The sequence below is a fragment of the Cervus elaphus genome, chromosome 25 (assembly GCF_910594005.1).
Source record: "Cervus elaphus chromosome 25, mCerEla1.1, whole genome shotgun sequence".
Taxonomy (NCBI): domain Eukaryota; kingdom Metazoa; phylum Chordata; class Mammalia; order Artiodactyla; family Cervidae; genus Cervus; species Cervus elaphus.
In genome coordinates this window covers 38,057,298-38,070,670 of record NC_057839.1, presented here as the reverse complement: position 1 = coordinate 38,070,670, position 13,373 = coordinate 38,057,298, and the positions used below count along the sequence as shown (strand labels likewise).

General features: G+C 39.2%; 1 protein-coding gene across 5 annotated transcripts in view; it reads right to left on the bottom strand.

Moving 5' to 3' along the window:
* The window catches only part of LIFR (LIF receptor subunit alpha), a 115,967-nt gene that overhangs the window by 16,301 nt on the left and 86,293 nt on the right, over positions 1–13,373 (bottom strand). For all 5 annotated transcript variants that reach the window (XM_043887143.1, XM_043887140.1, XM_043887142.1 and 2 more), the window contains 6 exons: positions 13,135–13,304; positions 11,068–11,213; positions 9,726–9,888; positions 7,280–7,350; positions 4,769–4,979; positions 1,044–1,223 (listed from right to left, as the gene is read on the bottom strand). In XM_043887143.1, the coding sequence (XP_043743078.1) occupies positions 1,044–1,223; positions 4,769–4,979; positions 7,280–7,350; positions 9,726–9,888; positions 11,068–11,213; positions 13,135–13,304 (941 nt within the window). The remainder of the gene's footprint in view (positions 1–1,043; positions 1,224–4,768; positions 4,980–7,279; positions 7,351–9,725; positions 9,889–11,067; positions 11,214–13,134; positions 13,305–13,373) is intronic.

Sequence of the window (13,373 nt, the reverse complement as noted above, 5' to 3'; positions counted from 1 at the left end):
TAATTTATACAGAGCACACTATGGCTGTGTAAGGTTGGGCTGTACTTCTCTGGTAAGGGACGGCGTACTCGGCAAGGAAAAAGAAAGGCAACCATTGAGGCCTTGGCCAATTATGCACATGAAAGAATCTGGCTGTATTCCAAGTAGAACTGGAAAAAAAAAAATCTGAAGCTCCATGTAGGAATCCAATGCATGGGGCTCACCCTGACCATCTGACAGTGAACAGAGTAAATGAGCAGAAGGTGATTGCTGGGAGAGAAGGCTCAGCAGCTGCTCGCTCCCCTGAACTTCATTCACTCACACGTGAGGGAGAACGGGGCGGGGGAGGAGGGTGACGTCAGAAGCTTCACTACCAAGAGGTTCCACAGTTCCCACAGGCAGAGGCACACTCACTCATGCCAGGGACTCAGAAGGAACAGTGACAGCGCAGAGCCTAGAGCTCCCGAGGACAAGGCTGGCTCAGCCTGCAGGTAACCGCACCCCCCTGGCTGCATCATCTCAGGCTTGCAGCTCCTGAGCTGCACCCCGCCCCTCAATGCGCCCCTGACCTACAGCAGGGGAAGTGGTAATGGGTGCAAGTCCTTTGTGCTCAGTAACCTGGCTTGTGGGCAAACAGGGGCAAAAAGATGGCGAGTGAGGTCATTATAAACAATGCTGTGCTGAACATTCTTAGATGTACATCTGTGCTGCTCTTGGATTTTTTTTTTTCTTAGAATACATTCCTAGACAAGTAACGACGAGATCAAAGTCTATGAATTGTTTCACACACATACTGCCACAAACTGCTTTTCAAAAAAGTTAAACCAATCCGTATCCAGCCCAATGGTGAGGGGGAACAGTCACTGCACTGCAACCAGTCACTCCGTGTTGCTCTTTTTTAAAAAAATAAATTTTTTTTTTGGTGGTTAGCCGCTGTAGTGTATACAGAAATAGAAACATAATGGTGTACACATGAAACTTGCATGATGTTATTATAAACCAATGTCACCCCAATAAAAAGTAAATTTAAAAAATATCTTTAAAGAACTCTGAGAGACACCTACCAGATTCTATTACAGTTTCAGTGCTGTTTGAAGGGACTCTTTTCCAGTCCATGAGGCAGGGTTCAGACTGAGATGACTTACACCACTTAATTACATAGTCGCAGGTCATGTTGGGGTTGTAATTCCAAGTGAGAAGGATCCTATTTCCCATTCCAACAGCCTGCTCTATTTTGAGATCATCTTCAAGAAAGAAGGATTTTTACTAGTGTTAAAAATAATGTTTTAAGGTAAACCTCATGAAAATGAGCCAGAGTTACACAAATCATTTCATTGTACATACACTGCAAAATGGTGCTAAACTAGATAAACCTTCAGCCAAGTTTAGAAATGCTGCTCTATGGCAATTACTTGGTCATACAGATCAACTCTGCAGCTGGAAAAACAAAACAAAACAAAACAAAAAAGAACCAAGGATCAGGTGGTGACATAGCTGGGCTGGGACATGAAGCTCAAAAGCCGTGACGAATGGGGCAGAGGGAATGAGCACTAAAGGGTCACGGCACAGCAGCAGAGGGATGGGAGGCTGGAGAAGAGCAGGCATGGGTGGTCAGAATCTCCTCTCTCATCGTCCACTATGGATGTGAGCTCCACAAGAGCAGATGGGGGCCTGCGCCTGCAGCTCCACTCTTGGCACAGACCACGCCAAGCAGGAGCACAACCCCATGCAGTGGGTGAATGAACTGGTGTGCCAGCCCCTCACTTCCCTTCAAGGGAGACTGCTGTCCCACAGGTGGGCGGAAGGGATTTTGGAGACAGGACAGGGAGAAAAGCTATGGGATGGGATGGCCAGTGTGGGCAGAGAGCAGTATGGATGCGTGAGGTGCAGAGGCTGACAGAGGGCGCTGGGGGCCATGGTGAGGTTTGACTTCCCCACCTGCCAGATCTCAGCCTCAGTGATAAGGGAGGCCCAAGGTTGGCAGCAAGTAATTAGTGTGGGTTAGGACAGCATGGCCAAGAGGGAAATTTTCCAGAGAAACAGGGGAAAGAAGTAATTTCTCTAACTGATGCATATTTAAGGGCTCAGTAAAAAGCCACGGAAAGGTTTTTTTGAACAAAATTTGCATTCATAAGCAACTACTACTGGACACAAGACAACAATTTGGCTTGGAATACAGGACTCTGGATACAACAGCTTCTTCGCTCAATGTGACGAAAAAATCCACACCGTCAGCCTGTGCTGAGGTTACAGTAGGGCCTCCCACTGGGGAAATCCTTTAGGAACCATGATTTGTTCTGAGTTGTAGTAACTTTCTGAAAGCTGATGGCCAGACCATTGTTAGTTCTGTAAATTACTCCTGAGAGACACACAGAAAAGGTAGGAATATAGCTCCTGAATTAAAAGATAACATAGGCATTGCCTATTATTGTGAGAGCCATGAAATACCTAACCTAAATCGGCAGCTTATCTTGCCACGGGCGTTCATACATCTTTCCCTTGTCTCGTTTCTGCCTCCACAGCACTGCCTGCAGACCTCTCCTCTCTAGCAAGCACTGCTACCTGGGCTCTGGCTGCTGCTCTGTGTCTTGAAACATACTGTGTGTCCCTATTTCTTCCTCCTAATGTGTCCACAACTGACTGGAACAGAGAAACGGTTACGTAACAAGCAGTCAGACACCGCCCAGTGCCCTCAAGCAAGTACTGAAAAGGTCCTGGGGACCCAAGCTGGACCCATTTTTCTTCCTTCAGGAGTGGGTGCTCATAGAAACGTGACCCCATACTAGGGCGGGACAGCAAGGGGGGCGATCAGGAATGACTCAGAAGAGGCGCTAACTGGGCGAGGAGGCAGGAGTAGCTGCTGAGAACTTGTGACTTAAAAAGCTGTCAAGGCAGCTGAGGAAGAACGGATAGTCACTGTTCAGTTCAGTTGCTCAGTCACATCCGACTCTCTTCGACCCCATGGACTACAGCACACCAGGCTTCCATGTCCATCACCAACTCTGAGTTTACTCAAACTCATGTCCACTGAGTCAGCGATGCCATCCAACCATCTCATCTTCCCCTCCTTCTCTTGCCCTCAATCTTTCCCAGCATCAGGGTCTTTTCCAACGAGTCAACTCTTTGCATCAGGTGGCCAAAGTATTGGAGTTTCAGCTTCAGCATCAGTCCTTCCAATGAATATTCAGGACTGATTTCCTTTAGGATGGCCTGGCTGGATCTCCTTGCAGTCCAAGGGACTCTCAAGAGATTTCTCCAACACCACAGTTCAAAAGCATCAATTCTTGGGTGCTCAGCTTTCTTTATAGTCCAACTCTCACATCCATACATGACTACTGGAAAAACCATAGCTCTGACTAGACAAACCTTTGTTGGCAAAGTAATGTCTCTGTTTTTTAATATGCTATCTAGGTTGGTCACAGTTTTTCTTCCAAGGAGCAAGCGTCTTTTAATTTCATGGCTGCGGTCACCATCTGCAGTGATTTTGGAGCCCCCAAAAATAAAGTCTGCCACTGTTTCCATTGTTTCTCCATTTGCCATGAAGTGATGGAACTAGAAGCCATTATCCTAGTTTTCTGAATCTTGAGTTTTAAGCCAGCTTTTAAACTCTCCTCTTTCACTTTCATCACGAGGCTCTTTAGTTCTTTTTTGCTTTCTGTCATAAGGGTGGTGTTATCTGCGTATCTGAAGTTATTGACATTTCTCGCGGCAATCTTGATTCCAGCTTGTGCTTCATCCAGCCCAGCGTTTCTCATGATGCACTCTGCATATAAGTTAAATAAGCAGGGTGACAATATACAGCCTTGACGTACTCCTTTTCCTATTTGGAACCAGTCTGTTATTCTATGTCCAGTTCTAACTGTTGCTTCTTGACCTGCATACAGATTTCTCAGCAGGCAGATCAGGTGGTCTGGTATTCCCATCTCTTGAATTCTCCAGTTTGTTGTGATCCACACAGCCGAAGGCTTTGGCATAGTCAATAAAGCAGCAGTAGATGTTTTTCTGGAACTCTCTTGCTTTTTTGATGATCCAGCAGATATTGGCAATTTGATCTCTGGCTCCTCTGCCTTTTCTAAAACCAGCTTGAACATCTGGAAGTTCACAGTTCATGTATTGCTGAAGCCTGGCTTGGAGAAGTTTGAGCATTAGTTTGCTAGTGTGTGAGATGAGTGCAACTGTGCGGTAGTTTGAGCATTCTTTGGCATTGCCTTTCTCTGGGATTGGAATGAAAACTGACAGTCACTGTAACTCATTAAATTTAAAGGGGGTACTGAGGAATTTTAAAATTACATCAAAATTCTTTTCTAAAGCTTATACTGAAGATGCAATTTAGACTTCAAGAAAAAATTTTTATCAGTAAAGGATTCCTATTAATAAAGAATTATCTTATCAATGAAGCTGTCATTTAAAATGAGTATTTCTTCCTGTTTAAAAATAGCCTAGCTGATGTGTCAACTGTCATGGTCTTGGGGAGATGTCTGAAAGCAGTTATAAATAAACTGTTAAAATATTTCTTCCTAAGAGTAGTATCTACTGCCATAACTCTACATTATGTGTTAAAGTAATTGGGTTTTGTAATTATTTTATCTATCAGTGTAGATGCTTCCAGTCAATACTGAAGGCTACTGCCTCTCCACGAATATTTAAGAGTAATCTGCCTTACTCGTTACTCATTAGCAGCAGCAGAGGGTATGAGAAGAAAGATGACATTATGAGAGCAAGCAACACCATCAAAATGTTTCCCCTTGGTTTCCTATACTTATATACTACTTTTACCTTAAGTACTCACCATTGGGAATTTCCATACTAGCTATTTTAGAAGGTGGTGATAAGCCAGCAGAATTTTTTGCCACCACACTGATGATGTAGTCATTTTTATCAAGTTGTAATTCTGCCTTGTGTTGAGGATCAGCAATAGAAAGGGACTGTGTTTCCTCATCTGATGAATATGATACTTTATAAGAAAGTATTTTTCCATTAGCTTCATTAATGGGTAAAGGCTATTAAAAAAAGAAAAATAAATTCTGTTATAAAAACTGGCAAAGGTGATGTGACAAGGCAAGGCCATTGAGTCTAAACTGGATACTTCACTAATCCGAACAAAGTAATGTTAGGAAACATGAGTCATTAACAGTGCACAGCACAGACTTTAAATACAGTGAGATCTGGATAAATCAGGGAAGCGATGCTGAACAAAAACTACCCTTGCTGTAAGCAGTAGAGTACACAAAAATATAAAAATTAAGTAACAAAACAATATTTAGCTTCGTATTATTCAGAAGGAAACCAAAAGAAGAGATGAGAAGCAGTGCTCTACTTAAAACTAAATAAAATGTTAAAAAGTATGGCATCATGTTTTTAAAATAGTTATTGTTTTCTCATTTTAAAGTATTACTTGCTTATTACAGAAAATGTGGAAAATATTAAAAAGTTGGAAGAAAAATCTCCCATATTCCCATTTCTTAAATATTCTTACATTCTGGTATTTCCTTCAAGCTGTTTTTCTAGATGGAGACTTTTATTAAAATTGTTTCCATCATACTATACAATTGTCTATCTTTTTTTCACTTTTCTACAAGACACACTTTTTTTTTGATAATACAGTTATGTATATTTCTAACAGCTTTATATTTCATATAGCATTTTCATTAGTTTACCTGAATATTTCTTAAATAAGTAGAATTTAAATTGTCGCCATTTTTTTTTTTTTCACAATAAAACGAACCTTTTGGTGCCACAGTTTTTTCCCCAGTTAGGATTAATTCCTTAATGTGGGGTCCCAAATCTGGGCTTACGGGAAAGGAAATAATCATTCAAACGTCTTTATTTTTATGTCTACACTGCTTTTCAAAACAATCTCTCCAATTTATACAGTACTGCCCAGGACCCTCTGATCCAGCCACTAGTGCTCTGCTGCAGACACAGAGGTAGCTCTCTGATGGCCTGGTCCAGGGAACACGCTACCATCCCAAGAACTGTGGGTTTCACTTGATACTGTCTATTCCTTCACATACCACCCCCATTCCCTTGGTTTCTGCACACTATTTTCTTCTGGTCTTCCTGCCCTTCTAACCTTCCCAATCTCCACTGCTGGATCCTCCTCCTCTGCTGGGTCTTCAGATGCCGCCACTACCCACCATTCCACACTTGGCCTCCTTCTATGCTGTGTGCTCTGAGTGATCAATTTACATGCCACTCAAAGCTGTGTCTTTAGCTCAGACCTCTCCGGAGCTCCAGAGCCTTACACCAAACTACTGCCTACTGAACTATACTCGATCATCCTAGGGGCACATGTTTTAAATAATCAACATGTCCAAAACAACTTAATTTTCCACCCAAATGTGGCGGAACCATAAACTAGTCACTGAAGTTAGAATCTGAATTGCTTCAATATTTTTAATCCTTGGTTTAACATTCATCTAGTCTGAAAAATATCCTAAACTTTCTACATTGAAGTCATTTGTATAATCATTCCTGTATTACTGTACAATCTGACAGACAACTGACAGCAGCCAGGGGGTTTTTCCAATTAAGAATAAGAGGGGATGCAGAGTTATATACAGACGACCTCTAAGTGACGGAAGATGTACACAACGTGCTCATAGACTTCAAAGATTCACTTTAATCAAAGCCATACGATGTCAAGTTTTTGTTAAAGCTTACTTTAAATAACAAAATGCACTATTTAAAAGAATCTGGTTATAACTGTTCCTATGAAATCTGATGTAGAAAACAACTGTTTGTGGTTTTGATTTTCATAAATCAGCAATGAAAACATTTGCTCCAGTAAGGTTTATGCTCTAGTAAAACATAATGCAAATCATATTCTAGCTAAAATTTTAGAAAACTTTGTAAAACTTTGTAATTGCTATACTGTAACACAATTTATTTAGGGAACAACAAATTATGCTGACTGATAGATATAAAAAGTTGGTTTCCTATTCACTGAAGACAAAATACAACATAAACACTTAGGATTCTAAATTGTGGTTTCTGGCTGCACTTCTGACTAAAGTGAGATAGATGGAATTCATGAAATCCTCGGTCCTTTATAAGTCTCATAAAATCAAACTGAAGAATGCCTAGACCTGAGACAGAGATCCTCACTACAAGGACTGTGGTACGTCTGCAGTGATGAGGAATTTGGAAGTCTTAGAAGCCAGGCTACATTCTCAGCAATACTGTCAACTAAGCCAGTCTGGGAAATCCTGGCTCCCTAATAGCCCAAGAACCATATGTAATTTAAGTAGTTTAGCATACTAAAGTTACTTAAATATTCAAGGAAAAATAAGACATTTACCTTCCAATATATTATTAGATTTCTTCCATCAGAACTCCACTCCCTCCAAGTATCTGGTCCCTTTGAAGGAACTAGAAAAGAGATTTAAGAGTTAGTATTTGAAGATGCATACTATGTCAGTTGATAAGATCAGTAACTGGGATGGCAGGGTTTAAAACTGAAATTTTCAATAAAAATGTGAAGCAGTTAGTGCTTTTAAGTCATTTTCCACTTAGAAAATGAAGCAATGGAAAAGCTGAGCTCTGAACATCTGCAAAGCACAGGTCCCTTACAAGGGGTTAAAATCACCCTCACCTCCCTCAGAGGATTGGGGCTGCCTCTCCATCTCACATCCTCCAACCTCCCCTCATTCAAGCTGGCTCTGGCTACAGGCTGGCTTCCTGATTGCTCCTAAAACATGCAGAGGACACCCACTCCAGTCTTTCTGCACTTTCTGTATTCTCTCTTCCTCTACCTAGAACTTTCCTCCTCTGAATTAACTATGTAGCTTCCTTCCCCACCTCCTTTATATCTCAGATCAAGTGTTACCTTATTAGTGAAGTCTTTCCCAGCTACCTTATTTAAAATTGCACCCCCTCTCCCCAACCACTTGGCCTTCATTCCCTAGCCCTCTCTCTAGTTTTTATTTTTTTCCATGGTACTCATTGCCACCCAAAATACACTATTATACATGTAGTTTAAAAACTCATTTCTAACTCTATCCTCTACACTCCATGGGCAGAGAGTGCTGTTTTATTCACTGCTATATTCCTAGTAACTAGATGATTCCTGACACATGGCGGATACTTATAAGTATTTATTAAGTGAATTAATGCCTTTATTCAATGAGGTGTAAATAAAGTGCTTCCTCTAGGCAACAATAGCTCATCAACTAAGGGCAAAAGCTCCTATGGTAACTAGTTTCCAAAAGGACCAATGATGCTGGTCATGCCCCCTGACATTCACAGTGTCGTGGTCCCTCCTCTACTGTATCAGGGTTGGCCTGTGTGGCCAGTAGAGTACAGTAGATGTGATGTGTGTTCCTTCTAAGACTAGGACATAAAGACATTGTGGAAGCTGCCTTGTCTTCTCTTTGATCACTAAATCTGGGTGCTGCTGGCTGCCATTTGAGGATACTCCGGCAGCCCTATGGAGAGGCCTACACAGTGAGGAATGGAGACCTCATGCCAACAGCCATGTGAGTGAACCATCCTAAAAGCCAATCCTCTAGACCCAGTCAAGCCCACAGCCCCCACTCACATCCTGATTGTAGCCTCCTAAGAAACTCTAAGCCAGAGCCACTCAGCTAAGCTGCTCCTAAATTTCTGATCCAAAAACACTGTGAGATAACAAATGCTTGCAGTTTTAAGCCACTGAGCTCTGGGGTAATTTGTCACAGCAAGAAATAACTAGTGTACTCTCTCTCGGGACTCAAGCATGATCCAAATAATTCTTGGATGCGTTGTAAAGATCCTCTCATCTCTCTCGTCTTCATGTGAGGAGACAAAATCTGGGTTAATACCTATCAGTTTTTGTCTTACTGTTTCTCTGCTTATTGCTTCCCCTGTGGTTCAGACAATAAAGAATCTGCCTGCCATGCCAGGGACCTGGTTCAACCCCTGGGTCAGGAAGATCCCCTGGAGAAGGGAATGACAACCCACTCCAGTATTCTTGCCTGGGAAATATATGGACAGAGGAGCCTGGCCAGCTACAGTCCATGGGGTTGCAAAGACTTGGACACGACTGAGCGACTAACACACATTACATTTTTTGGAAGAAGTTTGATATTCCCTATATTATATAGTGCAAATAAATCTTTTGCTATTCTTTTACTGAATAATTTCCGAAAATTACACCTATTTCTAAATTTTTGCTGTTTGAAAGTTGATATCTGGATTAATCAAGAGTAGAATCTCAATCTGTCTTTAGAAATTATCATACTCGGCAAACCAGTTACCTGATTTTTTAGATGTTTTGATCTGGGTGTACCACAGAAACTGAAGTTCAAGAACTTGTAGTCCCGACCATCCTCAGGCCTAAGTCACAATATTCTACCAAATTAGCTTTATTAATAATTGCTTTCAATAAAGAAACACTCTAAATATATTATAATAATTATAACACCAGGAATAGGAGGAAGAAGTGTGAGAAAAATCACCCCATAATCTTACTAAATTTCAAGTTTGGTTTCCTATGTATCATCCTAATATAGTTATAATCACATTGTGGATAAGGTAGCTTAGCAGTTTCACATAACATAAGCCAAGCATTTTTCCATGTTATCACGAAACTAAAACTCATTTAAAATCTTTGTATGGTATTTTACTGCTGCGGTATTAAATAATTACACAATTTATCTAAACATTCTCCTACTTTTAGTCACTCTGGTGATATTTTCGTTAAAAAAAAAGGTATAAAATTTCAGGATCTATATAATAATTAGCCATAAATCATTCAGTTAACTTACTGGCTTCTTTGGTTAAATACTGTTTTTCTTTGCTCCATTTGCTCCATTTCCAGAAAGGGTCAGTAGAACAACGAATCCGAAAAGTGTATATGGTATATGGATTTAACTTGTCCACAGTAGTAAGATAATTTGAACTTTCTACCCCCCTCATTGTGACACTCCGCTATTAGAAAACAATCATATATATTACATATGTAATATCATGTGTATATGAATAAATATATATATACATATATTTTTTAGAAGAAAGCCTCCCAAGTTCGCAACATAAATTGACTGAATGTCCTAAGACTTTACCTCTATAAAACCAAAGACAGTTCATCCACTATATTTTAATTCTTATATAAAATTCAAAATCAGTGAAATTATGTTCTGCAATAGGAAAAAAATTAAGGTATATTTTTAATCCAAATGTTGAATCTAAGTAATAATGGTCAATTAAATTATACAGAGATGATGATATTCTGTCAATGGTTAATGGTGATGCAATATACCTTAATATAATTTAGTAATCTAAGATGACCTGGAGTATTAAATACATTATTCAGATATTTGGAAGCTTATTGGAGGCAGGCATCATTTATGCATTATTTTTTACATGGCACTTAGAGCCTCTAGTGCAGTGCTAAACATGTAGAATATTCAACAAATATTTAAACCAAATAAAATTAAGATGAAGCAATCTGAAACAAATTTGAGATCTGCATGCCTCCAGAAAGTCTCTGAGTTCCCAATTACTTCTGGCAAAGGAACTTTTTGTGTTACATTTTGCAGTTTGACTGATTTTCTAGAAATTATCAGTACATTTCCAAATAACTATTTAAGTAGAATGTCATTTATTTTAGATCTACCCCAGATTACAAGATGGTGCAGCATAAAATTCAACTTAAGTATTTAAAATGTATTAAAAAGTCATGTTTTGACTTATAATGACCAATTATAACTTGCTCCTATTGCTGCACTTAGCAGTTTTAAAAATCACATCTTCTCTCTGCTGCTGATTAGTCCATTAACTAACACAAAGGCTACAGCAAAAACTACTCATTCATTCACAAATTTACTGAGCGCCAGTTGCATGCCAGAGACTATACTAGACCTGGGCATGTTCTGAGTAGCAGAAGTCATACTTATATTCTATAACACCTAGTGCTACAATTGTTTTTAAGTGCTAAATGCAATACTGTTATGATGTGTGTATATATATACACACATATAATGGCTCTTAGGAAACCTCTATAATAAGTAATCTGAGAGCTTACACATGTGAATTTACTTCTTTCTGAAAACTACGTATTTTATCCAAAATAATGTCAAAGGAAGTTTAGAGGAGAATCTTACTCACCAATTCATGCTCTGAGTTAGTTTTATTAATTTTAATTTGACATAACAGTTTAATTTTTGTAAAGTTGCCCGGTAAATGCCAGGAAAGTGTCACAGCTGTTGAATTAATATCCTTCACTTTGACTGAAGTAGGAATACGGGGATGAACTGTAAATATAATTTTCAAAAATTACTTTAAAAGTTATTTTCTAATATGACAAATGAGAGCCAAAGAAAACAAAAAACAGGAGACGTGTTATTAGTGCTGATCAACAACGTTCCACCCAGTGTTTGTGGAAGGCAAACCTCACACTCATGGCCTGACACCAGGCCAGCATTGCTTAAGAACCATTCATGCTCAAGTTGCTCAGTTAGCACCAGAAATACTAAAAGGTAGTCTCTACCATTAAGGAACCCCTCCTTTACTTGAGGAATGACAAACAGAAAGAAAGAAAATCAACAAGAGTATTTACAATAAGTCCTAATGTGTGGTATAGATATTAAGAGATACTGTAATTTGGCAAAACTATTGCAGAAAAGCGTTTCAGGCTGGAGTCCTGGCAAGAACAAAGGCAGAGGGAAGCAAACTACACACTATACTGGTTATACTGCATACACTAACTTGAGTGATAGGAAAGAATCATGGGAAAGACAGGGCTGAAATGGCAGAGGGCAGATAAATACATACAAAACTGCCACTCAAATATAAAATGTAGCCTTTCTGATCTTAGGGGGAAAAAAATCAACAAATAACGAAGATGAAGAGAAAGAATAATTGATATAAGTGACTTACATTTACAAGTAAGGCAACAGGACCATCCACTAATCACTTGAGGGCTGTCTTTAATGCAAATGGTTTAAGCCCTTAGCCCCTGACTGTCTCTAAGAGAAGGCTTCCATGCTACTGCTCTGTATATTGCAGAGCTGGTCTCAGTTGATACATGTGGAAACACCACAGGAATGAATGCCAAAAAGAACTGACCTCTTTTATTTCTATTTTGAGCTATATATTAATAGGGTTGGTAAAAATTCAGAAATCATCAGTAGTAAAATGGAACTAAACTATTTACTGATACATAAAACAACGTGGATGGATAGCAAAGACATCATCCTTAGTAAAAATGCCAACTTCCTATGGCGCAGTGGTAAAGAATGTGTTTGCCAATGCAGGAGATGCAAAAGACACAGTTGAATCCCTGGGTGGGGAAGACTGCCTGGAGGAAGAAATGGCAACCCACTCCAGTATTCTTGCTTGGAGAATCCCATGGACAGAGGAGCCTGGCAGGCTAGAGTTTATGGGGTTGCAGAGTCAGAAACAAGCACAAACAAACACACGAATGCCAAAGGTTACATAGTGTATGGCTCTATTTACACACATTCCCCATGTGACAAAACAACAGACATAAAGAACTGATTGGCTGTTTTCCAGGGACAGAGGTTCATGTGTGTGTGTGTGTGTGTGTGTGTGTGTTGACGGAGGGAGGTGGGGTTGCTAAAGTGACAGCAAAAGGAAGTTCCTTTGGGGTGTTGGACAGTTCTACATCTTAACTGTACTGGTGGGTTACATGAATCTATACATGGATCTGATTGCACAAAGCTACACACACACCACACACAATTAAATGCATAAAAACTGGTGAAAACAGAGCAAGGTCAGTAGTCAGGTTCAGTATTGAACCAGGAGGGTCAATTGCCTAACTGAAGTACAGTTCCATAAGATGATACTACTGAGAAAGTCGGAAGGAGGACTCTATTATTTTTGCAACCACCCCTGAGTCTACAATTATTTCAATATAAAAAGTTTTTAAAAATTGGGCAAAAATATCTTCAGAAATCAAAATTATTAGATAAAGCCATTTACAGTCTCTATGAAACTAATTCAAATTTTTATTTGAATTCAATAAAATAGTGAAACTTGAAATTTAAATTTTAAAGATTTTTAAATGAAATTTTTAAAATGAATACTAAGTAACTATAAAGGAAATAATCAGTTAAAAAAAAAAATCCCTAGAAGCACTTTTCATTAACCTCAAGACATTTTACCACTTCTAAAGTTATTTTTTAGACACTGGTTTATGCAGCAATTTACCTTTTTCAGTTACGTTAATTAAAAGTGTTGATTCTGTCTGACCCAGAAGATTTTGAGCATTCAATGTAAAGTTGTATATTTCTTGGTTTGAAAGTATTTGAAAGAATAACTGGTAGCTTTCATTTGTGGACACTTTATTTCCGCTAAATCTAATATATTTTCCTGAAAAACTGAAAAAGAGAATATAAAGGAATATTAAAATAATTTCAAAATGTCAAGAGATATATTACAGGAAAAAA